Source organism: Lytechinus variegatus, chromosome 17, assembly GCF_018143015.1.
Source record: "Lytechinus variegatus isolate NC3 chromosome 17, Lvar_3.0, whole genome shotgun sequence".
NCBI classification, from domain to species: Eukaryota; Metazoa; Echinodermata; class Echinoidea; order Temnopleuroida; family Toxopneustidae; genus Lytechinus; species Lytechinus variegatus.
The window spans coordinates 25,499,357-25,526,615 of NC_054756.1; the positions used below are offsets into that span (position 1 = coordinate 25,499,357).

Genomic DNA, 27,259 nt, shown 5'->3' on the forward strand with positions numbered 1-27,259 from the left:
AATGCGCCTTAAATCGATATTTTGCTTGGTGTCCCCCGCTGGTCCTATTCAATAATCAATGCATTGTATGTACACACCATGAAAAGACGAGTTGGTGTAATAATAAGTGTGTTGGGTTTTATTGGAAGCCCACCCTTGCGTGCTGCGCAGACACATTCCGGGTTGCCGTGGAGCCAAGTGGGGACCAACCACTGATCTGTATATTCATGATAGTCATAATAGTGGGGGCAAACTGGGATCATTCTACAGGTGCGAGTCTGGAACTCTTCGCAGAGAATAATTGGAAGTTGAGAATATAGTTGGATATAATTTCTTGATGAAGAACGATGTTCTCTTAATTTTTTTCATATGCTAAAATTAGAATGAAGTCTATGGACATTGTAACAGTGAACGAGGAAGAATTTACCAAGAAAACATTATTTCAACTTGAAAGAATAATTCGTCCAAACTCACTCTCCAAGAAATGGACTTCCGTTGCGTCGTCGGGAACAACTCAATCAGTTTTTGCAATGCTATAATGCACCCTAATTGGAATGTCGGAACATAGTTTCTTTGCTTCGATGTACAGGTAGGTTGTAAAGTATTATACCGTTAACTATATACATGAATATATATGTCTAAGTCATCACGGTCTGAATATTTTGGTTTTCCGATAAGATGACAGTCGAGCCGATTTGTCATGAACGCGCCAACTCCTTTGTCATCACCACCTTGAAGCAGCACTCACGCTTCAGGAAGATATCAAACCATAATTTGAAATAGATAGAGGAAATAAAACTATGAGATTGTGGGTATTATACTTTGTTCATGAGATAATATTTCGAGGTTCAATTGACATGATGGATAGGAATGAAGTCTAATGATTGTCACATGAAAATAACTATACTTTGCAAATTCACTCATCAAAGATAAACAAAAAAAACTAACAGACTCAAAAGATCTATGTTCTATCACCAATACTGATGTATTTAATTATTCATAAGTCTTGTCTTGCTATCCTTTTCTTCTCAAAACACCAGATTACAAACAAACATCAATCCAAAGTTTGTTTTACTATTCTTCTATGACTTTATAATATACCAGAGTACAAACCTAAAAAAAATATATAACAATAAACTGATTTATGAAATGAACCTTTTTTAAACTTGAAAAACGAACCGCATTATAACTCTCACAAACTAAGATGGATTTATAGTCTCTCAAAATGACACCGCTCAAAATCGTTCCAAATGTTTCATAGTTGTGTCACTCTCTCAATTGATCAAATGTCATACGTCACCGCTTGAAGATTTGACGTTGAGAATCCTTTATGTAGTTAAGACGAAGCTGTGTCGTGATGATCGTACATGACTCCTGAGTGCTGAGTTTACTGGTAGTTGGATCAGAGTTGGATGGGGTGTGTCTCCTGCCCCAGACTACGTGCCATCTAAAAAATAGATTTCATAAACAATTTCTACTATGCGGTTCTTGATTAACTAATAATCTATCTAAAATGGTTCACACAAATAATGCAGTTCATCTTTAATACTCTCATATTTGTATCCATTCTTACAAAGTTCTATCTTAAGACTTCCAAGATTCTGACTTAAAGTGACACATTGTTCAAAGTTCAAAGATAAGACTTTACTCAATATAATTACTTAATTAATACATTTCAATTAAAGCTTTATCGTGACCTGTTTTATTGTCATACTTAGAAACATACACATTTATTTAATTACTTCCAAATCTCAAGATAATTATGAGAATTAACTCACCGTTGGTGCTCTTTATAAATGCTTGAGAAAATTCATCGTAATGAAGAATTTGCCTGTCATTACAATTGCAGGTCTTTCCTTTTGCCTTGAAATCACTTGAAAATAAACTCTTGAAATTAATAACTCATGTAGAGAAACTCATGTCGAAAAAAAGTCAAAGAGGCCCTTGCAAAAGGTACCTGTCTCCTCTATAGGCTAGGTGTGTCTGTCTCAAAAATCCTTACTACTTGCCCAGTGCAAGGAGCATGATTAAATTTAATTTGTATTTAACCACCTGGATATTTCCTTCAAACAATGCCCATCCTGGGCTGAATAAAACTAAGAATTTACTTTGAAAAGCCTTTCCTCGGCTGAAAGAAATGAGGTATGTATTCAAACTAGCTCCAATATTGTAGACAAACCACTTTCACACTATAAAGATTAACCTTGGTCACACCTAGTGCACACATGTCATAATGTGAAGACCCTTTCACACTCGAAATTTAATCTCTTCTTTATCTCCTATTACTCATCTTCACACACACCCCTATACAACACCACACGATGGCACTTCTACTTTCCTCCTGTATCCATAGAAACAAAATAAGTGAATACAATCTCACTTCCACTGTGACATTTTACCCCCCAATCTAAAATTGTATTCACTAATTTAGAACTAATTATTTATTCACTTTTTGCATCATATGCTTATTTTACAATAAAATTATCATTTAGGTCTCTTTATCAAATGTACCAAATAACAAAATCTACTTTATCGTTTTCATGACACTGCTTTAATTTGTCATTTTCTTCATTAATTCTGAAAATAAATCCCAAATGAGCTTTATTCTGGGAATTTTATTTTTCACATTTGTTTCTCAACCTATTTTCAATTAACGTTAAGAAGACACTTTTTTTAAACTTGTGTCATTTCCCGACGTTCCTTAATTTATTTACAAGCGGCTGAGGAGATCTGCCCCTACGTTATCACTACCTTTTATTGACACTAGTCGAAATCGATAGGGCTGCAAAGCTAGTGCCCATCGCATGACCATTGGGTTGGCTACTTTAGTACGATGAATGTACGTTAAGGACTGGTGATCGGTTTCGAGATCGAACTGGTTTCCATAGAGATATGTCTCAAACTTCTTGACGGCCCAAATGATCGCCAAACATTCTTTTTCGATCACGGCGTAATCCTTTTCACTATCCTTCAACTTTCTACTAGCATATGAGACTGGGAATTTCTCGTTAGCATGCTTTTGTAACAAAACGGCGCCTATGCCGTTGTCGGATGCATCTGTTCTCAACACAAATTTCTTTGTGAGGTCGGGAAGTCGTAATATGGGAAAATTACTCAATTTGGACTTGAGAGTATGGAAAGCTTGCTCTTCATTCTCTCCCCATATTACCTGATTTCGTTCACTGTTTTTCAACTTGTCAGTCAAGGGGGCGGCGATTGCCGAGTAGTTCGGAATGAACTTACGATAGTAATTTGTAGTACCTAGGAATGATCTCAACTGTTTCTTAGTTTGAGGCTTACTGATTTCGTTGATTGCAGTTACCTTCTGCGGTCTTGGTGCTAGTTCACCTTTACCTATGACATGTCCTAGGAATTCTACCTGTTCTTGAGCTACATGACACTTACTTGGTTTGGCAGTGAGGTTAGCAGCACGGAGTCGCTGGAAAAGCTCTTTCAGTGCCTGTACATGTTCTGACCAAGTGGAGGAATAGATTAGTATATCATCTATGTAATTGATTGTTCCATGGAGACCCTCGAGGGCTTTCCTCATAAGTCTACTGAAAGTCGCCGGGGCATTGACTAAGCCAAACGGCATCATGGTGAACTGAAATAAACCATCGGGTGTTAGGAACGCAGTAAGGTGCTTGGCTGACTCTGACATGGGGACCTGCCAGTAGCCCTTACTGAGGTCTAATTTGGTGAAATACCTGGCATGTGATAACTTGGTGAAGAGTTCTTCTTGGTCAGGGATTGGTTCGGCGTCAAAGACTGTGATTTGATTGAGCCTGCGGTAATCAACGCAGAATCTGTTACTGCCATCCGGTTTCTTAACTAACACTATGGGAGAAGCAAATGGACTGTTAGAGGGTTCAATTACTCCAAGTGCAAGCATTTTCTGTACTTCATCTTTGACTGTCTGTCGGAGAGCGTGAGGAATGGGGTATGGTTTGCTCCTGCGTGGTTCATCCTCTGTCAGTTTGATGTCATGGTGACCTAGTGTAGTCTGGCCTGGAAGATCTGTAAGGGTATCTTGAAATTCAGTTAGTATTTGATTAATTTCTTTCCTTTGGGTAGAGGTTAGATCTTGGTTGATCGTCACATCGGCTACGGTTTCCTGTGAATCAAGAGGAAATGGTTGGAGTAAAGCTTTGTTAGAAAGAGATGTCTCTGTTGTATCCTCTTCGCATTCTATGACGGCGGTAGCAACTATCTCTGGTTCTGTGAGGGTCATTAGTGGGTGAGAAAGAGAACTTACCTCGTCTTGTCGTACGTTATACTTCTTCAGAAGGTTGATATGAAAGACCTTCGTCTTGCCATTCAGATCTATCCGGTAGTCAGATGCACCGATTTTGGCAATCACGTTGAAAGGTCCTTTCCACTGAAGGAGTAGTTTGCTTCGATCTGTGGGGAGTAAGAGAAGGACTTTGTCACCTGGTACAAAGGAACGTACCTTACTCTTCTTGTCGTACTGTTTCTTGTAGCGAGTAGCTGACTTCTGGAGTGATCGATGAGCTTCCTGGCATGTCTCTTCTAACCTGTTTCTTAATTCTAATACATACTCATATGTTGTCTTGGTTTCGGCTACGTCCACATTACCTGTCCATAGTTCTTTCAAGATCGCCATTGGTCCACGAACCTTCCTGCCGTAAAGAAGTTCGAAAGGAGAAAAGCCCAAGCTTTCCTGTGGAGATTCTCTAATGGCAAAAAGCAAAGGTTCAACGTACCTGTCCCAATCTGATGGACGTTCAGCGCACATGCGTTTCAGCATCTGTTTCAGTGTGCCGTTGAAACGTTCCACTAATCCATTGGCAATGGGATGATATGGTGAAGTGGTTATCTGTTTGATAGAGAGAAGTCTACTGATATGGTTCATTACTTCAGACGTAAACTGAGAGCCTTGATCAGTTAGCATTTCACTAGGAATACCTACTCTTGTGAATACACTTACTAAGGCTTCAGCTACCCGTTCAGCTTCGATACTTGGTAGTGGTATGGCCTCTGGATACCGAGTTGCGTAGTCTACGATGGTGAGGATGTATCTGTTCCGGCGTTCTGTCATGGGCTGTATTGGACCTACAATATCAACTGCAATACGTTGAAATGGAATTTCTATTAGTGGCATGGTACCGAGAGGAACCCTGGTTACTTTACCTTTCGGTAGGGTGCGTTGGCATACGTCACATGATTGACAATACCTGGTGACATCAGAGGTGATTCCTGGCCAAAAGAAATTGGTTAATATTTTGTCAGTAGTCTTCTTGGCACCTTGGTGGCCTCCAAATAAGGTTTCATGAGCTAGGCGCATCACTCGAGTTCGAAGTGACTTGGGCACAACTACCTGGTGGAAGACACTGTCATGTTCAACATTAGGGGAATGAAACTTGCGAAATAATACACCATCTCTGGAATAATAGGAAGAAGTTGCATTTCGATTATTAGTTTTCTCTTGTTGGGAATCTGCTAGTTCTCTAGCACGACGAAGTGATTCGTCAGTCTGTTGAGCGTCCTTAAGTTTCTCTGGGGTGACAACATCCTGTAAGGGTTTAGGAACTTTAAGTGGCCGAAGTGGTTTACCTTCATTCTGGACTTGATTCCTAGTTTGAACAGCATTTGCCTGTGTCGTTGGAGTCCAATTGAGGTCTGGGTGATCTGGAGGGAGGATGTCATGCACGTTACCTAGAATAGATCGTACAAGGGGTTCTTCATGCAAAGTACATCAATTGTTTTGACTAAGTAGGGTGTATCAACATGGATTCTTGCAACTGGAACTTTCCTTACAGTCCCATCTATTAAAATACATGTGGTTTCCTTACCTGTCATTTGTTCTGGAAGTACCAAACTTTGACGGATCACAGCACTGCTGCAGCCGCTGTCCCGAAGTACTGAGACCTGTTTATTTCCAACAATACCTTTTGTTACTGGCATTCGTTTATCTATATTTACTTTGCTATTACATGCGGCACTTACAATTGGAAGTGAATGACCACATTGAAGGGTGATGTGATCTTGGTTATCTGGCAAACAACAAGAATGGAGTGATTGCGGTGAATCATTTATCTCCATACATGATGCTACTGGGTCGAATCTAACATCTGTGTGGGATGATTGGTCATTCAAACTTGGTTGGCCTGGTAAGTATTCATGATTATATGTCCTAAGCTCGTTGGGCACATGATAAGACATAGCATGACCTTGATCTGTCCTAAATGGTGGGGCTTCTGCAGACAGTGACCTAGATTGCTCTGGGTATGTCCTAAACTGCTGCATATGTGGACTTGCATTGCTATCAATAGTTTGGTTCATATTAGAAAAAGCAGCACCTAGTCTAGGTCGATTGTAATTACAATTCCTTGCGAAGTGTCCCGGTTTGTGACACAAATAACATGTCTTTGGCATGTTAGGACTGGTTTGAGTGTTAGTCATAGGTTTTACTGTACAATTTCTGGCTAAGTGTCCATTTCTGTGGCAATTGTAACATTCAATTGGTTGATTTGCGAAAGCACCTTTGGGTTCTGAGTTATAAATCTTACCTTCGGGTTTCTTTACAAATCTATCCTGGTTTCTGATTTGTCTAGAACCTGACTGAGTGAACATACCCCCACGGGCTGTTAAGTATTGTTCTGTTAGTTCAGCGGTAGTCTCTAAATCAGAAGGTTGTCTTTCCCTAAGGAAGAGTGACAGTTCTTTACTACAACCATCTACAAATTGTCCCTTTATTATGAGATCTCTCAACTCTACGAAATTCTCCTTTATTCCAGCTAACTTTATCCACCTATCAAAATACTTCCCAATTCTGGCTGCATATTGGTGACCAGTCTCACCCGCTTCTGGTTTACTAGTGAATAACTTATTCCGAAATCCCTCTGCTGTATAATCATATCTCTGCAGTAAGGCTGCCTTAAGTTCATCAAAGTCACTAGCATCCCTATCTGGTAAACGAGAATAAACATCTAGAGCCTTCCCACTCAAAAGGGCGCTTAAATTCATTGCCCAATCTTCTTTCTTCCAACCTTGCCCTATCGCATATCTCTCAAAACGATGCAAATACGCATCAATATCATCTTTTCCATCATTAAATGCTGGGAGTTTAGGGGTCCTAGCCGAACTTCGATTACTACTAGACTGACCTCCTGGGTCTGAAGTACCATCCTGCTTAGCCTTTGCTAATTCCAATTGTAGTTCTAATATCTCTTTCTCCTGTCTCTTCAATTCTAACAATTCAGCTCTCTCACCTCTCGCTTCTCTCTGAGCATCTTTCTGTTCTTTTTCTACATAATCTTGGAGTTCTTTTCCACTAAACCCAAGAGCTTGACCAACCCTCAAATATTTTTCTGGATCCATTTCAAACTTCCATACAAACAAAAATCTAACAAGGACTTTGGTTCAGACACACCAACCTTTACAAAACAATTCAAATTCTATCACTTCCTTAATCTGTATTGTTTACTACCTAATTCCTATGACTAATCCCTATAACTATAAATTTGCCTCAAGATTAATGAAAAACATTTTCATGTGACTGATGAGTGAATCTTAGCTCCCGGACAAGCCCCCAAAAATTGTCACATGAAAATAACTATACTTTGCAAATTCACTCATCAAAGATAAACAAAAAAAACTAACAGACTCAAAAGATCTATGTTCTATCACCAATACTGATGTATTTAATTATTCATAAGTCTTGTCTTGCTATCCTTTTCTTCTCAATACACCAGATTACAAACAAACATCAATCCAAAGTTTGTTTTACTATTCTTCTATGACTTTATAATATACCAGAGTACAAACCTAAAAAAAATATATAACAATAAACTGATTTATGAAATGAACCTTTTTTAAACTTGAAAAACGAACCGCATTATAACTCTCACAAACTAAGATGGATTTATAGTCTCTCAAAATGACACCGCTCAAAATCGTTCCAAATGTTTCATAGTTGTGTCACTCTCTCAATTGATCAAATGTCATACGTCACCGCTTGAAGATTTGACGTTGAGAATCCTTTATGTAGTTAAGACGAAGCTGTGTCGTGATGATCGTACATGACTCCCGAGTGCTGAGTTTACTGGTAGTTGGATCAGAGTTGGATGGGGTGTGTCTCCTGCCCCAGACTACGTGCCATCTAAAAAATAGATTTCATAAACAATTTCTACTATGCGGTTCTTGATTAACTAATAATCTATCTAAAATGGTTCACACAAATAATGCAGTTCATCTTTAATACTCTCATATTTGTATCCATTCTTACAAAGTTCTTCTATCTTAAGACTTCCAAGATTCTGACTTAAAGTGACACATTGTTCAAAGTTCAAAGATAAGACTTTACTCAATATAATTACTTAATTAATACATTTCAATTAAAGCTTTATCGTGACCTGTTTTATTGTCACACTTAGAAACATACACATTTATTTAATTACTTCCAAATCTCAAGATAATTATGAGAATTAACTCACCGTTGGTGCTCTTTATAAATGCTTGAGAAAATTCATCGTAATGAAGAATTTGCCTGTCATTACAATTGCAGGTCTTTCCTTTTGCCTTGAAATCACTTGAAAATAAACTCTTGAAATTAATAACTCATGTAGAGAAACTCATGTCGAAAAAAAGTCAAAGAGGCCCTTGCAAAAGGTACCTGTCTCCTCTATAGGTGTGTCTGTCTCAAAAATCCTTACTACTTGCCCAGTGCAAGGAGCATGATTAAATTTAATTTGTATTTAACCACCTGGATATTTCCTTCAAACAATGCCCATCCTGGGCTGAATAAAACTAAGAATTTACTTTGAAAAGCCTTTCCTCGGCTGAAAGAAATGAGGTATGTATTCAAACTAGCTCCAATATTGTAGACAAACCACTTTCACACTATAAAGATTAACCTTGGTCACACCTAGTGCACACATGTCATAATGTGAAGACCCTTTCACACTCGAAATTTAATCTCTTCTTTATCTCCTATTACTCATCTTCACACACACCCCTATACAACACCACACGATGGCACTTCTACTTTCCTCCTGTATCCATAGAAACAAAATAAGTGAATACAATCTCACTTCCACTGTGACAATGATCACTAGGCTAGCCAACACAAACCCTCTTGAAGTTAACATATATGCACTGATACCCCATGAAGGGTGATGCTTATTATTTTTCTTTCAAAATACAACACGGAAAGCTATTATTCATCTTGTTGCAAACATTACAGTGACAAAAATATGTTGTGTTCTGTGAGATGCTTCAAATTTGTTGGCATCATCACATCAATGGCATTGTCATCATCAAGCATCTGATCATTATTATTATCATGATAAATCATCATCATCCTTCTTCTCATCATCACCACCACTGCAACACCACCATCATTATAATCATCATCATTATCAACAACATCATCATCGTCACCCTCATCATCATCATCATCATCATCATCATCAACAACATCATCATCAACATCTTCATCGGCAACATTATCATCACCATCATCACCACCACAATCACCACCATCATCATCATCATCATCATCATCACTATCATTATCATTACCACCATCAACATCATTGTCATCATCACCATCGTCCCACCATCATCGTTTAGGTTGTCGTCGTGATTTGAATTGAATGTAGATATGTACACAATCATTATGACTAAATCCACGTATAGCCTTGCCACAAAACTATACATTTCTGTTCTTATGGAGACGACCATGTTCAGTAACCATGGTAACGTTAACAATGATAATACCGCGATGGAGTTTCAAAACAGATAATGGAGAAGACGGATAAATTTTTTGTTAAACTTGATCTTGATTTGGTTCGAATATCTCAAACAACTCAAAGTAGTTATAATCTTGGCCAAGGGATGAGTGTGAATTCGATTAGATTGGAATCCCCATTGACATAGGTTCAATAGATCAGCCTGAGGGGGTTATAATGAGGAAGACTTAACAATAGATAGAGGGTGAGAAACCTGATAGTCTTGAAGAGCAAACCCTATTGGGGTGATGCTGAAGCATCCGCAGTATCCCCATTCCCTGGGCCGTGGTTACGTTAAGTTTAGTTTGATTTAGTATGGACAAGTGTTTTCCCCCTTAAGTTTAGTGCAGTTTAGTTTTGTTAAGTTTAGTTTTTTTTAGTTTGATTTAGTATGGACAATGCTCTTTAAAATGGGAAAATATAGATATGAAGAATGAGGAGAGAAGGGTTTTAAAAAGGTGATTGGCACTTATCAGTTGACAGTAAGTTGTAAAAAGGACAGGTCCACCCCCAAAAAAGTTGGTTGGAATAAAAAGGGAAAATCCAAGAAGCATAACACTGACCATTTCATCAAAATCGGATGTAAAATAAGAAAGGTATGACATTTTAAACTTTTTTTTGAAGGGGAAGTTCACCGTGACAAAAAGTTTATTGTAAACATAGCAGAAAAATAAAAATATTGCCGACGGTTTGAGAAAAATCCATTGAAGAATAAAAAAGTTATTAGAATTTGAATAATTTAATTTGTCACGTCATATTCGAGCAGCTTTTTTACTTTTCGTATGGTAAAAATCAATAAAATGTCATTTTCTCAGAAAATTGAAAATGTTTTTGCTGTGCCATCGGAATACCGATAGACAAATCATTCCATACCCGTTTCTAAAAAGAAAACTAAAATAAGTCATCATGCATCATTACAAACAATTAATTTATGTACCTAATATTACAGAACACATGGGACAGCTGCTCGTTTATGACGTCAAAAACTTATATTCTAATAACTTTCTTAATCTTAAATGGATTTTCCTCAAACCTTCACCAATATTTATTATTATTTTTTCTGCTATTTTTACGACAATCTTTTCTTGTGGGTGAACTTTAATTTCTCAAAATAGTTATGACATGATCCACTCATTATTTCTTTTGTATGTCATTACAAGGTATGTGAATTATTATCACCTTTCCCTCATTGTCATGTGAAATGATTTTTTTTCTTCATATTTTAACATTCTGTGATTCAAACAAGAGGCTCCTATTGTCATATCTGTAAAAATGGAAATATTGTATAATTCAAAAAATAAAAACAAAAGAAATAGTGAGGGGCACCATCGACTGTCTCATTTGTATATAACTCAGTTGTGCATGTGTTTTTGAAAAATGAGCGAAACTTTAAATTGTCATAACCTCATTTTACATTCGATTTTGATGAAATTTTTAGTGTTATGCTCGTTTGATTTTTCTCTTTTATTTAAATCAACTTTTTAACTGGGGTGGACCTGACCTTAAAGGTTGAAGTGCGGTGTATTTGTGACTTAAAGGGGAAGTTCACCCTGAAGAAAAGTTTGTTTTAAAAATAGCAGAAAAAATAATAGAAAATATTGGTGAAGGTTTGAGGAAAATCCGTTAAAGATTGAGAAAGTTATTAGCATTCAAAGTTTTGGATTTGTGACGTCATATGCGAGCAGCATTCCTACATAGCGAATGGTAATAGATCAATGAATTTCAAATTTTGTATGGTTCCTGATGACTTAATTTTGTTTTCTATTTATGATCGGGTGTGAAATGATTTGTGTATTGATATACAAAACGCACAGTAAAAACCATTTTTAATTTTCTGAGAAAATGACATTTCTTTGATTTTTTACCATTCGTTATGTAGGAATGCTGCTCGCATATGACGTCACAAATCAAATAATTGAAATTCTAATAACTTTTTAATTATTTGATGAATTTTTCTCAAACCTTCGGCAATATTTTTTATTATTTTTTCTGCTATTTTTACAATAAACTTTTTGTCAGGGTGAACTTCCCCTTTAAGTCATGGTCACACCGCCCGAGCGTTGTTGGAGCGGTCGTGGAGCGGCAGGGAAAGAGGGCCGAATTTCGCTCACAAAATTGGGGACAAAATCGAAACATAAATCGAAAAAAAAAACAATCGAAATCGAAAATGGTGAACGGTAGCGAGCAGTGATGGTTTTTTTCTCTGCGCTCCACGACCGCTCCAACAACACTCAGGCGGTGTGACCATGCCTTTAAATCAAGAGGGCTCGCAATTTGACTTGCAAAAAATAATAAGATGGACAACAAATTGTCGTCTGCAATAGTAGACTAAGCGCAGACAAGGGAAGACAGAAGATAAGCAGCGAACTGGAACCAATCATTGATGAGGGTCGCATCATCGACAATGATGTTTACAAGTTTGTTTCAATAGCTATTGAAGAAGGAAAAGGGTATCGAATGGTTAAATTGTCATTACCAAGAGGCCCATCCGGATGGTGGTGGGGTACATGGAAGGGTTGGAAGGGCTAGGTTGTCCTATCGTAAGGGATCGAGGGATTATAACAAAGTTTTATAGAGATATTCCATCAATGATGTGGTGCTATGTGGTTTAAAACTCTGGCAAATATAAAGTGCATCGAGAGAAAAAGAAAGATAGTTTGGCAATCCTTCATCTGACACATCCACCAGCACTATCGGGGGTTTTACAAAATTAGACTTAAGCTTGTTTCACAATTGTCATAATAGTAAAATGGGGCGATAATGACACCCCCAAAAAGCCCCTTACAGAAGTATATAAGGTTGTTGTTGTTATTTTGAATTGACAAACTAGTCAGATTTGGCTCTTGTTGCCTTGTTAATTTGCTTTTTTTTCAAAACAGAAAAAAAAAATCCTTGCTGAATCTATATTAGTTCGAAAAAGTAATATCTTGGTCACATTTGTTCTACGGCAGCCGTACGGCGAGTCGAATACAGCCGTTTTAACATTTGTTTGTACCAGCTACATATATATGTGGTTTAAGTAAAAATGAATAAAACGGCTGTTTTCGACTCGCCGTACGGCCGCCGTAGAGCAAATGTGACCATGTATAAAGGAAAGAGAGGAAAGAAAAGTTCTTAGGAAATCGTGCAAGACCACCCTTCCTGCCTTTACAGAATAAAAGGAAAAGCTTTTAGAGGCCTTTATACTGAAGAACATAACTTTGAAAAGACTTATCTAAAGTCATGCAAGACAAATTCAACTGGTCAGATGAATGCCCCCATAGCCTGCACACCCCCTGTGGTCAGACCCTCCCTATTTTTCATGGGTACCAACTAGCCCCCCCCCCCCCCACCTGCTCCCCTCCCCAGACCCACTACCACCGCGACGGCGACTCCACTGCAACTCTACTGCAAACAGTTCAAACGCAGTTTATTTTTTTAGATATAATATACAACGCTTTTTACTATATGAACTTTAAAGTAGTTAACTCTTAAAAACAATGCTTAATTGTTAATATCTAATCTTCAATAAATCTAGCATGGTTGTTTAAAATGTTCAAAAACTACTGTCAAGTTCATACAGTAAACAGCGTTGCATACAATCTAAACTGCTGTGCATGGGCCGGGGCACCCCACCATGCTCAATTAAGCAATGTGTTTCATTAACAACACTTCTTTGAAAAGGGAACAGAAACAATTGCTATTATTGATTTCGATTGCCTTGTTCATGAGAGAGCGATCGATAATAATTCATCGTCTATCTTAACTTTGATCAGTAATTGATGGTGCATGGAAACATTATTAGTTCGAGATAGTATGTTTCTGAATTGTATATTACTATCTTAGTTTTATATTGTCATCATTTTCGTTTATAGATAGGACGTCTCTTTATCCAAGGGAGAAGGAAAGACAAGAATATGTGTGTCCAATATTCCCAATATCGTCATGCATGTCATAAGAAACGTGTCATTGACAGACGCTGAGGAACGGTTATGAAGGTGACGGGGAGGGGGTAACCACGTAAATATTACAAACAGACATGGGCGGAAATCCCAGGGGGGGGGGCAGGGGGGAGGGGACGTGTCCCCCTACTCAAAATAGAAGGGGGGCACAATATCAAATGTCACCAGTGGCGTAACTATGGGGGCATGGGGGCACGTGCCCCCCCCCCCATCGACTGGCCAAAAAAAAAAAACGGGGAAAAGGAGAAAAAGAGGGAGAAAGGAAGAGAAACGTAAATGTTATATTACATAAGAAACGTTTTTTTCATAACTTTATGAAACATAATTTGATCAGGGCCTATTGTTCCTGGTGCTCGCATTGTCTGTTTAACGAGATATATAATCCTGTTGTACTAAAACCTCCGGTTTTCAAGTATATACACTATATATATTTCCTCGCACTTCGAGATATCAAGTTGTTTTATGCAGCGACATAGTATATGCTTCTTTTTCATGACTACTTAAAGTGATTGCCCAATTTTAAGGTCTTAATATAAAACATTTCGCATTAGTGGATTGGTGGTATAAGTCTGCTATCATGAATTCCTAAAATCAATCCTTAAAATGCCCCTTTTTTATCTGAATATCAGAAATTTTCAGCTCGCACTTCGCACTCGTATCATTTGGTTAGTGAAATACGTATGGTCTTAGTGAATTTCTGAAAACAAGCCTTAGAATGTCCCTCTTCAGTTCTGAATTTCCTAAATTTTCAGCTCGCGCTTCGCGCTCGCAATATTTGATTAGTGAGATGCGTGTATTGATCATGATTACTATGACAAGTGCTTCATGTGTTTAGATGGAATTCTAGCAAAATCAGCAAGCGCTTGGCACCTTGGTGAGATATGTATACTCTTAATGAATTCCTAAATATAGTTCTTAAAATGTCCCTGTTTGGGGTCATTACATACAAAAATTTCAGCTCGCGCTTCGCGCTCGCATTTTTTGTTTAACGAGACAGTTACGTATCATGATTACAAAAATTTGCTAATAATGTCCCTTTTTAGGTCTGAATATCAAAAATTTTCAGCTAGCGCTTCACGCTCGCGTTGCTTGATCAGTGACATGCATATCCGTTTAATGGCACTGTCCTTAGGAAGTCTCTATTAGGTCAGTATACTTTGCAACTGAGCGCGCTTCGCGCGCTCACTTAGTGACTCAAATATTTTGATGGTGCCCCCCAATGTCATGACCCACGGTACGCCACTGAATGTCTCCCTACTATTTTGGTATGTTATGAATGATGGAAAGAAATACGTTATTAAAAATGAAAATTTGGGGTGATAACCTTTTTTTGGCTTGTTAAATTTTCCAGCCCCTGGTCCCCCTACCTTTGGAGAGAGATTTCCGCCATTGCAAACAGATTGTTATTTTTCATGTTTCATACACGTTTCATTGCAGTGACATATAAGCCGATGATTTCAAGCAGACACAACATGGCAAATGGGTTATCATTTTTTATTAAAAAGGAAGTTGCGAGTGAGCGAAAACATTGTCCTGTTTAAATAAAGATTCAATTTGGTTATAGAATTTTAATTTTTAAATATTGTATACAGACAGGCCTATATATTTTTAGTTCTTAGCACCACTTCCCGCAGTCATAGTGAGAGAGAACTCGGTATTTACTCGAGTGGATAAAATCCATAATTCGTCACCTTTCTCTTTATACATGCTAACGACCCAATTGTCGAACTTTCCAATAATTATAATACTCAGACTAATAATTCGCACTCTACTTTCGCGGCTCTCAAACCATGTTAACAAAAGGGGGATAAACACCGCAAGTACTCAGAAATATTGATTATTGTCTCAAGCATGTTGAAGGAAGATTCGAGTACCACGTACGGCTAGACATCCTCACTTGTGTTTTTTTTCTTTTCATAAATGTATTATCTGTAAGTCGTTGTCTTGTATCCAGCCTCAGTCACATAGACGTAAAATGTTTCATAAGTAATTGGTTTTATACCAGCTTGGCGTTTACCAGCAAAATGCTGTCCTGCCGAGTTCCTACGGGAGTTACCACAAACAGAAACATAGGTACGATCGATGACAAACGGCCGGAGATTCGGGACTAACTGCATTTCTACATGTCATCTTGCAATATTGTTCATGTTTTTCATATATTGAACTGCATTTCTGTATGTCGTTATCTGAATGTGAGGAAAAAAGGTGTATAATAGGAAAAGAACCCTGAAAATTACCTACAAACAATTAGACTCTTCAAAATGGCTCATTTGAATATGGGGGGGGGGGTGCTGAACCGAAATTGGGGTGACCACGCAAAAAAAAATCACAAATTATCACGCGGATGTGCTTTTTTACGTTATATACACCGATTAGGAATACCTACAAGATCAAGACCTCTCTCTTTATTTTCTACTTTTTTCTGACCCCCTTCCCGACACTTTCTTTCTTCTTTCCATCTATTCCCAAGCCATGACTACATGAAAATCATAGGGACTGCCGCCCGCTGTGGGGCCATTTTACAGTTTATTGATAACAAACTTTGTGAAACATTGCCCTCAAATACAGCATAAAGTATATACTACTCCAGGCCAGGGAGGATCCATGATTTCCAAAACGAGGGGGGGGGGGGATATTTTGTAAAGGAAAAACTTGATAGGAAAAAAAGGGGGGGGGGTCGATACCAAACTGATGCCATTTTGGTTCCAGCAAAAAATTGACAAGCAAAAAAAAAAGTCCTCACTTGCGTATGCATGACACATTTCCTTAAAAATATGTTTGTGCCTCTCAAGGGGGGGGGGATGCACGGGTCGGATGTGCCCTTACATGGATCCGCCACTGTACTACAGTATGTCAAAGTGCTAGTTAAAACCTTCACAGTACCGTCGACACTAACACCATGGCTAGTAGGATCCAAACTAACACCAAAGACAAGCCATAAAACGTGCCGAACACGAATGACACTACACCGCAGTGTGCCTGAGGGGCTCATGTTTTCATGTACACCGCAAAGGGTCACAAGGTCAAACGTGCGGGACCGCAGAAAGGGTAACCCGGCGTTGCCATGACGATGGGACGCCGAACTTCCATGTCGTAGAATTCATGTGCACGAACGGATAATGTAAATCGATCGATTATTTATAAACAAAGAAAAGGGATTCGCTGCTGGGGCAAGGGTGTCGGCTTTCACTTTTGTTCACCCGCGATTATGTGACGAGTGGAAGTTTATCATTTCTGTTCATACAACCAACGACCATCGTCACGTCATATATGTGTTTGGAAATAATTATCTGGATATAAAGTGCTTCGAGGGAAAGAGAGAATATAATTTTAAATACACGTAATCTAGTGTATAAAACCTTTTTATTCATACTTTTTGAAACAATGATGGATTATAATTTCGTTTGAAATGTGCCTTGCCATTATCCCGGGCCATCATCAGTCGTTGGATCTAAGTTATTGGAAGACAGAGGTATGGCTTTTGAGTTTACTGAGGATCGCAATTATTTTGGAAGAAATGCATCAATTTAATTTATATATATATCATGTTCTTTGGGTCGCACGGAATTAATCTACACTTCTAGAAAATCAAAACAAGCATTGTCGTCAATCACTTAAGTATATCTTTGCTAACAAAACGACTTCTTGTAATGTTTTCAAGGCGTTATATAAATTAAAAAACTCGGCAATGGAGCAATTCGCGCTTAAATTTCGCCATAACCTTTAATTCATCATGATCATTTAACTTTATGAGTCCTTAAAATTTATGTTAGTCGACAAGTAATATCCCAAAGAGGATTAAAGTGTTCTATTTGCCCATTCTTGTGAAATTAATCTCTTTCTTTTGAATATCTAGAGTATATCGAATTAGTATAAGGAAACGATTTGTTTCCGAGGCTGCATGGATAGTCATGATAACAATTTTCTCTTTGTTTGTGTTTTGTGAGTATTTATGTATTTATTTATTTTTCTTGGGGGGTTGTTATAAGATAAAAGTTACGATTTCCCTCCTAGTTCCCTTAAATCGATCCGCCAATTATGTTTGTATTTTACACACTTTGGATAATATAAATCTTTCATTGTATTTATTCATTTTGCGAGAAAAACCGTGAAAAAAAATATAATCAGGATTTTGTGATTAAAAAAAATCTCGAAGCGGGCTCTTGCAATATCATTTCTCTGTCTCAGTTTTGTGTACCATTTAAGAAGTAGGCCCATCATAGAAGAGCTTTTAACGGAACGATATAGAGAAGATTTTTATCCGTGAAGTGATCAGACTTTTGATCCTCCATAATCCGTATTATCCGATTACTGTCAAATAAAATACACGCAATTAAATATTATAAGATCTTTCCAAATTCCCAATTACCGATAACAAAACTACAACAACAACAATAAAATCTGCTTAAATTAAACCGTTCCCTTTTTTTACTCTGTTTTTCTTCTTACCCATTCTACCCCTATATTACCGTACTTACCACTTCAAAAATTAAGTGAGTCTAGAGAGAGAGGGCGTGTTCTGCCCTTCTGATGGAAAGCAGATATGAATAAATGCTTCGGTCCCGCGACAGTGGCGTAGCTATACGGGGGGGGGGGGGGCACGTGCGCCAGGAGATTCAATCCTAGATCGCCACTGTCCCGCGATAACAACTGATTTTATGATTATCACCGGTGACATTCCCATTATTTTTTCCTCATAAATATTGTTGCTTCCAAGACAACCACAATATTTCAATCTGGGGGGGGGGGGGGTCGTTGAGTGTGATACAATGTTTCTGTTTGCCCACATACAGCAACAAGTCAAGTGAAACCGATTTGTTGACATTTTTCTTTTAAAGATGAAGAAAGTGGATGGATTGTCTTAATGCTCCAAGAAAACTTTAACCGTATCACTAAAAAAACTTCTGCATTTCATTTATTCAAATGGCTGTTCGAACCACAAAATCCATATACTTCTTAAACGCCAACAATATTTTTTTCCTGTATTTTATGCGCTAAAATATTTTCCTTTCGAAATTTTGTTGTATGGCAGAAGAGATGGCTATTCATATAATTGTTGTTATAGGTACAAAGCATTTTAACACCCGACCCATACGTTATTTTTTCTTTTGAAAAGATATTTAAAAATAGGCTTAGGTCAAAGTGTTTTTACATTTTTTTTTGCCTCTATTGGAGGACTTATTAACATCAGGGGTTACACAATAAATCACATTCAAATCAAAGGTTACACAATCATAAATTATGAAACATATAAGTATTATTACAATAATTACAAAGTCATATCTACGTTACATAGGTTTTCCTACATGAATCGTAACAAGCTCTTGGGCAGTTCATCTTTTTCTTTGGTCTTTTTACTAGCAATGTAGTACATTTCTATCCGTTTTTTAATTTCTTTTATAAATACATGTTTCAAAACAAAATTTCTTTTTTCAATTCCTGTGTTTTTACATGATGAATATACCTTGACATGCTATACCTGTTTCCATCTATACCTGTGAAATTAATTCAGGATTTTTTTATTTCGTTTCAATTCCCAGGTAATGTACTGAGCTGTACTAACTTGCCACATCTGCGAGGAAAAAGGTTGGCGGCAACATAGCAGCCCTGTGGGACTCCAACGAATAGCATTCTTTATTCATCATCTTCATTGCCAACTATATCGTTATATTCCTGTCGAGAATTGAGCTGGCTAACTGGAATGGATTCTTTTAGAGGATCACTTTGACTACTATGTCTAATCTTGAAGATATCATGTGCTTTTACTCAAGGCCTCCTCTAGATTAAGCCACAATTACGGATCTTGATGGCAATGGCTACAGAAGACAAACAGATTCAATACAGTCCACAAGGAACGCCGCGATCAGCGGTCGAGTCAGTCAGGGATGAACAATTTTTAGAAGAGGTAAAACAAGAGGATCAGGAGGTACAGCAAGAGGAACACGAAGTGCAGCAAGAGAAAGAAGACGTACAGCAAGAGAAACAAGAAGTCTCGCAAGAGGAGTCCACCGAAATCCGAGAAACTACCACCAGTAAGCAGGACAGTGATGAACCAACAGGCAACGATGTTGAGTCTCAAAGAACTGCTGAAGAGACCGGAGAGGAAGGGACCAACGCTGATGCCAAGGAAAGAATCACGCTTGTTCTTCCTTCGGTCGCTGGGTTGGTCCTTGACCCAGATAAAGCCGAAGTCGGAAAAGATGGACTTGCCGAAAGCGTCATTCTCGACGACGATAAGGACAGCGAGGAAGAACTGCACCTACCGCAGATTGAAGTTAACCATTCGGGAAAACCTTCTGGGGAGGCCGGCCTTCCCACCTGGAATGGGGGGTCGGAATCTCCTTCCTTCCAGCCGTCGCAGAAACCACGCAGGGAAATCATCGCCGAGAATGCGCATCCCAAGTGCTTCGGGAACGTCGGCGCGGCGGGTTTATCGCGCGTTTTCACGTCCGGTAGTTTCTGCCCTGAGCTTTCCATTCGGGCCATGGCTCCAAAAGTTCAATCTAACGACAGAACAGTTGAATACAAGCCGTCGCTACCGAACTTCAGGGAGAGAAGCAAACACGTCGAGCGGTGTAGGACTATCCCAGACATGGCGCGAAGGCAGAAAGATTCCTTCAAGATGCCCGAGATACGGTCTTCGAAGGTGTCTCTGTTTGCGCGGGACGGCGAACGCGCGAAGAACCTGCAGTTTGGTCCTGCCTCCTCTTGGAACCTTGACCGCTCTAGGACTGATATGAGTAAGTCCAGGCTCCGTGATAAACTACAAGACCAGCCGAAACGCCCAGAGAGCGAGAGTGACGAGTTAACGCCGTCGGAATCGGGAGAAATGGGACAAAAGATCCACCAATGGTTTAAGAAAGACCGGAAGAAGGATCAGAAAAGCAATAGCAACGTCAGGAACTCAAAGCGCTCAAAGAATATTTGGGACGCGGGCTTGCAATCGCGTATCCATCGAGGACTAGCATCATCAATGCTTAAACCGAACGAATCCATCGGGAACTATTTGAATGACGTCACCTCTAGTCGTTTCCCGCAAGTCGAGACAAGGCAAATAGTGTCAACGAAATCATGAAACGATTTCAAGTGAAACAATGATTCCTTAGACTCCATGTTATGCCATGGCGTACAACTGCAACACTTCACTTCAAAATTGACATGCTTTAAACCACAATATATTCAATGGTAGTTAAGTTCGTTTTCATTTATATATCGTTGTTGTCGAACTGTTTCAGAATGCTTTTGAAATATACTGCAGCTTGAAATATAATTGGTATCATAAAAGCAAAATTGATGGATAAAAAACGTAAAATCTAGGAAAGATAAATTTGTTCAGGATAGTGAAACAATATATGTCTGCCACAGGACTGCTTTCATCGGAATAAGATTCCTTTTGGCAATGTTTATTTAGTACGGCGTTGTGGCTTTTTTTTTAATATAAAGCTGGATATATATCATATAGCCCTTTTGATGGGTTATCTTTGTCAATTAAAAAATGTGGTTTCAAGAAAGTCTAGTAAAACAATTGTTACATTGTATATTTCAAAAGCATTTTTTTACATGGTTGACAGCATTACCAATCTCTCAAAATATTAATATATTCATTGCACACTATTGGACAATCTGTACCCAAATAATGACAGGAAGAGTCGCACATTGTTGCACGAGAAGTCCTGTTACAGTTTTATTTTGAATCCCAGCAATTGTATTCATTTCCTTCAGCAAGAAATTCACTCACATTTTTTTGCACTCAACCCAGGTGAATCAAATGGATATTGGATACCTGCCAGGATCGATTCCTTGAATGCACTAGGCGCTGGGAAACAACAGCCGGTGCCAATTCCAGTTCGATATAGAGTCCACCTCAAAATAGGTGGACTATAAGTATTTACCATAAAATTTGACCACTTAAGTTATAGAATGATACAATTTGGTTTGAACGTCATGATCGTACAATTTAAGCACATGCGTTAAACGCACATCGCGGTGTCACGTAGCTATTTCTTGCCACTAGAATGTCGTGCCAGTATATTTAAGGATAAGGGGAATCTTACTTGATATTTACATTATTTCCAATAAATTGAAAAAAAGTGTTTTTAAAAATGAGACTTCTTCAAAATGTAAGGCATATTTTCTAGTCAAGATAAATTCAATGTAAGGAGTAGGTAATATTATCGGTACAAGAAAGATTAAACTTACATTGTGGTTTAATAACATTATAACATGGATATGTAACTAATAAATTCCAGAAGTAGATGGAGATGTATCAAAGATTGAAGATTCTTTCTTCTCATCTCCTTCTCTTCTTTTCTCTTTACACGATCTCCTATCTTACTGTTTTTTTCTACTTTTTGCCCCCCCTTCTCCACATCCCTCTTATACCCCCTCTCCCTTCGCTTTAATCTTCTTCTCTTGAATTCTCGGATTTTCTAAAAGCTTTTTTTAATCTTCTTATCCACCATCAAACCAAGGCACCACTTGGCAGTTTAAAAAGTAAATTATACTCCAACAACATTTGATTTACTAGCACACACTCTCATTTTAGCGAAATATAGCATGTACATTTATATGATTTTTTTTCAGTATATTGCTTCATTCAGATACGATGCGACATTGCTCTGCAACATTTTTAATATGAATCCTATACATGGTATAAGGCAAAACTTATCGCACTTCTTATTATCGATAGTAGTGAAAAGCTGCAAAATGTGTGCAACATACTTGGACAACATAATGATTTCATTATGTCACAGAAGGTCAGAGGTTGGAATCCTTGCCATGGCGTGTTTCCTTCAGCAAGAATTTTATCAACACTGAGATAAGCTCAACCCAGGTGAAGTGAATTACCCCTGCCAAAGAGTTCTATATAAATCCTGCTATTACTATTATTAAGAGTTCTATTTTTGCACAGTTTAGTTGTCTTTGGACAAAATAAAAGTTCTTTACCTCGGCAACATACATTCTTGGGACTTTGTTCGCAATGTTGCTGTGCTTTCTTATGAAATATATAAACAAGACTTTACATTGTACTTAAGCTTTACCTTGCCTTTGCCATTTCAAATATATTGATGATGTACTATTTCGACTTGATTTGAAGTGGATTTTTGGATGTTATGGACAGCTTTTTCTCTGATTTGATACGGTTGCCAGTATTTCGTTTCCTTTTCAGGACGTGGATTGAAAGTGCAAATAAAGACCATTTTGGGTGATAATGGTATGTTTGGTGTTCGTTTTTTTTCATTTAGGGATATCATGTGAATTAATATGATTATTATCAGGAAGAAGAGAGAAAGAAAAGGAGAGGGAGGATCATGATTGGGAGGGGGGGCTAGTCTGTAGGCACAGACCCTGATAGAAACTTTGATGTGCAAGTGTGTCTTCACGCAAAGACTAGCAAATACAAAACTTGCCGTTTCAAAATGGCCGTCAGTACACAAGGCATGAGTAGGCTGTACATTGAGACCCTTTACTCGAGTGAAGGGTTTGCACAGCAGACTAAGGGAGAGCAGTGAGGAGATGAGAGGGGAAAATAAGGAATAGAGGATTATGTGTGAAGGAAGATAAACAAAGAACATGGGTAAAGATGAAAGACAGATCAAGAGAGAAAAGTAGGGATGAAGTGAAAGATAGAGGTGTGTGAGAGAGAGAAAAAAGGGAGGGATGTCTGGGGAGAAAAGAGATCAAATGGAAATAATAATATAGATGACTGAGGGGGGGGGACATGCGAACAAGTATAATTTGTGGTAAAGGAGGAGAGAAAGAAATAGATTTAATAAAGTAGTTTGATAAAAGATAAGAAGGGGGAAAGTGGAAGAGTGACAAGGCCTGCTGGGAAAAGTTTTTGGAACTGGGGCCCAGTTTCATAAATGACTTGAAACTGTTGTAACTTTGCCATAATGGCGACTACCATGGTAACAGGGCTTAGCAGCCAATAAAAATCAAGGATTACATGGTAGCTGTCATTATTATTTCAAAGTTAAAACAGTTGCGAGTCCTTATGAAACAGGCCCCAGAAGTGACTACTCTGGATAAATATGACATTATTATTATTATCAACCAGGGAGAAGGTAAGGTAGGGAGAGAGAGACTAAGAAAGATTTTCAAAATTCAGTAAATTGATTAAAAGGTAAGAAGGTGAAGGGAGGAGAGAGAGAGGGGGGAGGAAGTGAAAGAAGAGGGGGGAGGGAGAGAGAGAGAATAAAATGTAGGGATGCCCATGGAGAAAGTGTGATCAAATGGAAATAATAATTTGAATAATGGACGAATAAGTAAACTTTGTATAAAGGAGGGGAGACAGAGAACGAAATGAGATCTAATAAAGTAGTTTGATAAAGAAGAGGAGAAGTGACAGGGCCCGCCAGAACAGTTTTCCAAACTGTGTCTACTCTGAGTAAATATGACATCACTATTATTAACGAGGGAGAGTGGTAGGTAGGGAGAGAGAGACTAATAAATAAATATTTTTTAAAATCAGTAAATTGATAAAAAGGTAAGAAGGTAAAGGGAAGAGAGAGAGAGGGAGGAACGGAGAGAAGAGGGGAGAGGGGGGAGGGAGCAATAAAGAGGAAGGAAGAGAGAGAAATTAAGAAAAATAAAGGATCAGAGCGAGGGGTAAAAAGGGAAAGGAGACAGAGGAAGATAGATACGAAATTCAGACTCGGTACATAAGAAAGAGATAGAGGAGAAAGAAGAGAATAGAATGGTCAATAAGAACATTTTAGGAAAACAAAGGGAGAAAGAGAATAAGGAAATACAGAATGAACAGTGTTGGTGACTGTAGGGCAATTCCATAAAGAATTTATGTCCAACCCCAAAAATATTTGACCTTACCCAAGTGATTTGCCTACGTTTTCTAAGTTCATAACACAAGTTGCAAAACTTCCAAATGAATGCATGAGCAGCTCATGAAGTATAATTAAAATGGATAAAGATGGGGATTGGATGTACAAAAAGGTGAATAGTTTCATGGAATTGCCCTTTATGATGATGATGATGGGTTCTTGTAAGGCGCCGGTATCCGCCTCAGCTGGGCGCTCATGGCGCTTGCTCAAAAATAGGAAATATCTCACAAATTTCAATGTCTTCAAACAGTGCATAGGATCATCATTTAGTTCAAGTACTGTCCTAGTAATGCTACAATTGAGTTATTCTTGGGATAATGTTGGAGTGGGTAACAGAAAGGTCTTCAGGTAAGACTCAAAAGTTGATTGGGTCTCTGCTGGATTTAACAGAATTTGACCAAATAAAATGTAATTAACGAGTTCCAGCAGATTGAAAATGCAAACACATGACTTAAAAAAAATCAACAAGAATTGAAGTTACCTAGAGTTCGAGACCTACATGTACACAGACACACCCACACATGAAGATAGAACAGTGCATAAACCATTCATCTGGTATTAAATCTATATATTTCTCGTATGCACAGCAAAACACATGAACAAATATTGTCATCTGCAATAGAATATGATAACACATTCATAGTACACATAGAGATTGATACATTTATATCCTTCAAGGTGAAGTGGTTGAATGTACAACATCAGTACATTAATACAACAAATTTAATATATGGTAGATCATTCATGTTTAACATATACAGATTGCAACGTTTGTTTTGTTTTAATGTTTCAAGGTGATTTTTTAAATTCATAAATAATGAATACATTGGAAAATAATATGATTTTGAGATCTAGGTATTTGAGAGAATCAAGTGCCATTTGCGTCGACACCCATTTGGTCTACTTCAGTCTCATCCCACAAAATTGAATCCTTGTTCGTTTGCAACCAAAACGTCTACTGACCATTCAGTCTAATAGCCATTTGGTCTAATAACCATTTGGTCTAATAGCTGGAGGCATAAACCACATTGACATTGAAATTTTACACATTTACCGTTTTGCCTATTTGCCAGTTTGGCTAGACCCATTTTGTCTAATATTCCTCTTGGTCTAACACAACTATGTCTATATGTTTATATGAATTATTCAGGAACCAAATTTTAATTTAACAAAGTAAAAAAAACAATTAATCGGTACACAAAGTGGAAATTGTAACAAATCTTGGCATAGGACTCAATGATTTATATGTCTTTCATGCATTTCCCTATTTCGACTTGAATTACCTTTATCTGTGAATTTCATTTTATGATCCATTTTGAGCAATAGAACTATTTCGCATCTCCATCATTACGCCATGGCGTAATTTCCTTCAGCAAGAAACTGATCCTCAGTGTGCTGCACTCAACCCAGGTGAGGTAAATGGGTACCGGTAGGAAGTAATTCTTTAAAAAGCTGTGTGCGCTATGAACGCCTAGCTTAGCCGGGTAATATAGGAGCGCCTTGAGCACCTAACAAGGTGGATATGTGCGCAATATAAATACCCTATATCATTATATTATCAAGACCTAGTCTGCAGGCACAGACCCTGATTGAAACGTTGATCAACAAGTGGGTCTTCACACAAAGACTAGCACGTGTAGAGGGCCTTCAGTACACATGTCTTTGTAGGCTGGACATTCAGACCCCTTAACCCAAGGGAAGGGATTACACAGCAGACTAATCAAGACCGTGGCATGATAAAAATAAGTCTAATGCTTACATCAAGGTGACAATGAATATTTTTTCAAGTAAAATCTTTATATGTTGGCAACCATTCTTCTTCATAACAGTCAATATTGCTTTGCAGATGTTGGATAATGCCATAAAATAATCAACTTGTTTGCACGTCCATACTCCATTATTATACAATTGTACTTTGTGACACATACATGTAAAATAATTTCACCTTTTTGGCATACTATCTGTACAAACAGAGAGTAAATTGCAAACATTATAAAGTTGAATGCACAAGAGTTACTTAAACTAGCAACACAAATGTGACACTACTGACAAAGCAACAGAATTGTCATAGTACTAATAAGATACACCTTCAATAATTAAAAAAAACATTTATCTTTGAGTGAAATAGTACTAATAATTAATGTTGAAATTTATCAAAATATATGAATCATCAGGCAGTAAGGCTACTTATCCCGAGAGAGACCTACATCATATTCCCGCCCCTTTCTCTTGATTACCATGGTGATGGGGGTGTGGTTGAGATGGTATCACTGGAATGTGTAGCTAGGGTTGGGCGTGGCTCCGCACCACTGACCAACGAACTTAAGGACATCCTGGCACTCTGTGCTGTGCGACATCTGTGAAAACGAAGAATTGAAATAAATATATAAATAAATTACAATTAAAAGTCATGAGAAATTAATTTAAGAGGTTAATTTCCACGCAGTGACTGCAGTATGCTACCCCCACCTTCCTGCCTTATCTTCATCTCTCTTATTTTTGCTTGTTGTTTTGTATGTGTACTATATGTATCGTGTAATCTTGTTTGTGTATCATGTAATATTCTAAATTATTTTGTGCGAACAAATTGAATTTCCATTTGTACTCGATTACAATTGGACAATAAAAATATCTGAATCTGAATCAGTACTCAACCTACATCTAAGTCTGTTGGCTGTCTTGACTGCCTTCTTTGTGTGCAACTCCTATGCACACACTATTAATAGTTACAATGTACAGTTAGGGC

The 27,259-nt window shown here is 38.0% G+C and overlaps 3 protein-coding genes across 4 annotated transcripts in view; 1 reads left to right on the top strand and 2 right to left on the bottom strand.

The window, feature by feature from the left end:
• Window positions 1-106: 106 nt before the first annotated feature.
• Window positions 107-20,989, top strand: LOC121430549. 2 transcript variants are annotated; one of them, XM_041627854.1, is made up of 2 exons: window positions 107-568; window positions 19,213-20,989. In XM_041627854.1, exon 2 carries the CDS (start codon window positions 19,479-19,481, stop codon window positions 20,745-20,747), a length of 1,269 nt encoding a protein of 422 aa, XP_041483788.1. In that variant the 5' UTR covers window positions 107-568; window positions 19,213-19,478; the 3' UTR covers window positions 20,748-20,989. The 2 variants fall into 2 exon arrangements, with proteins under 2 accessions (XP_041483788.1, XP_041483789.1); XM_041627855.1 differs by lacking the exon at window positions 107-568 and adding an exon at window positions 16,856-17,144.
• Window positions 5,656-8,597, bottom strand: LOC121430591. Its single transcript, XM_041627909.1, has 2 exons — window positions 8,436-8,597; window positions 5,656-8,101 (listed from the first exon to the last, which is right to left on the bottom strand). Exon 2 carries the CDS (start codon window positions 7,318-7,320, stop codon window positions 5,656-5,658), a length of 1,665 nt encoding a protein of 554 aa, XP_041483843.1. The 5' UTR covers window positions 7,321-8,101; window positions 8,436-8,597.
• A 5,103-nt stretch (window positions 20,990-26,092) lies between the features above and the next one.
• The window catches only part of LOC121430548 (intraflagellar transport protein 172 homolog), a 45,983-nt gene continuing 44,816 nt past the window's right edge, over window positions 26,093-27,259 (bottom strand). The window contains exon 38 of the mRNA XM_041627852.1: window positions 26,093-26,870. Within this exon, the coding sequence (XP_041483786.1) occupies window positions 26,781-26,870 (90 nt within the window). The 3' untranslated portion in view covers window positions 26,093-26,780. The remainder of the gene's footprint in view (window positions 26,871-27,259) is intronic.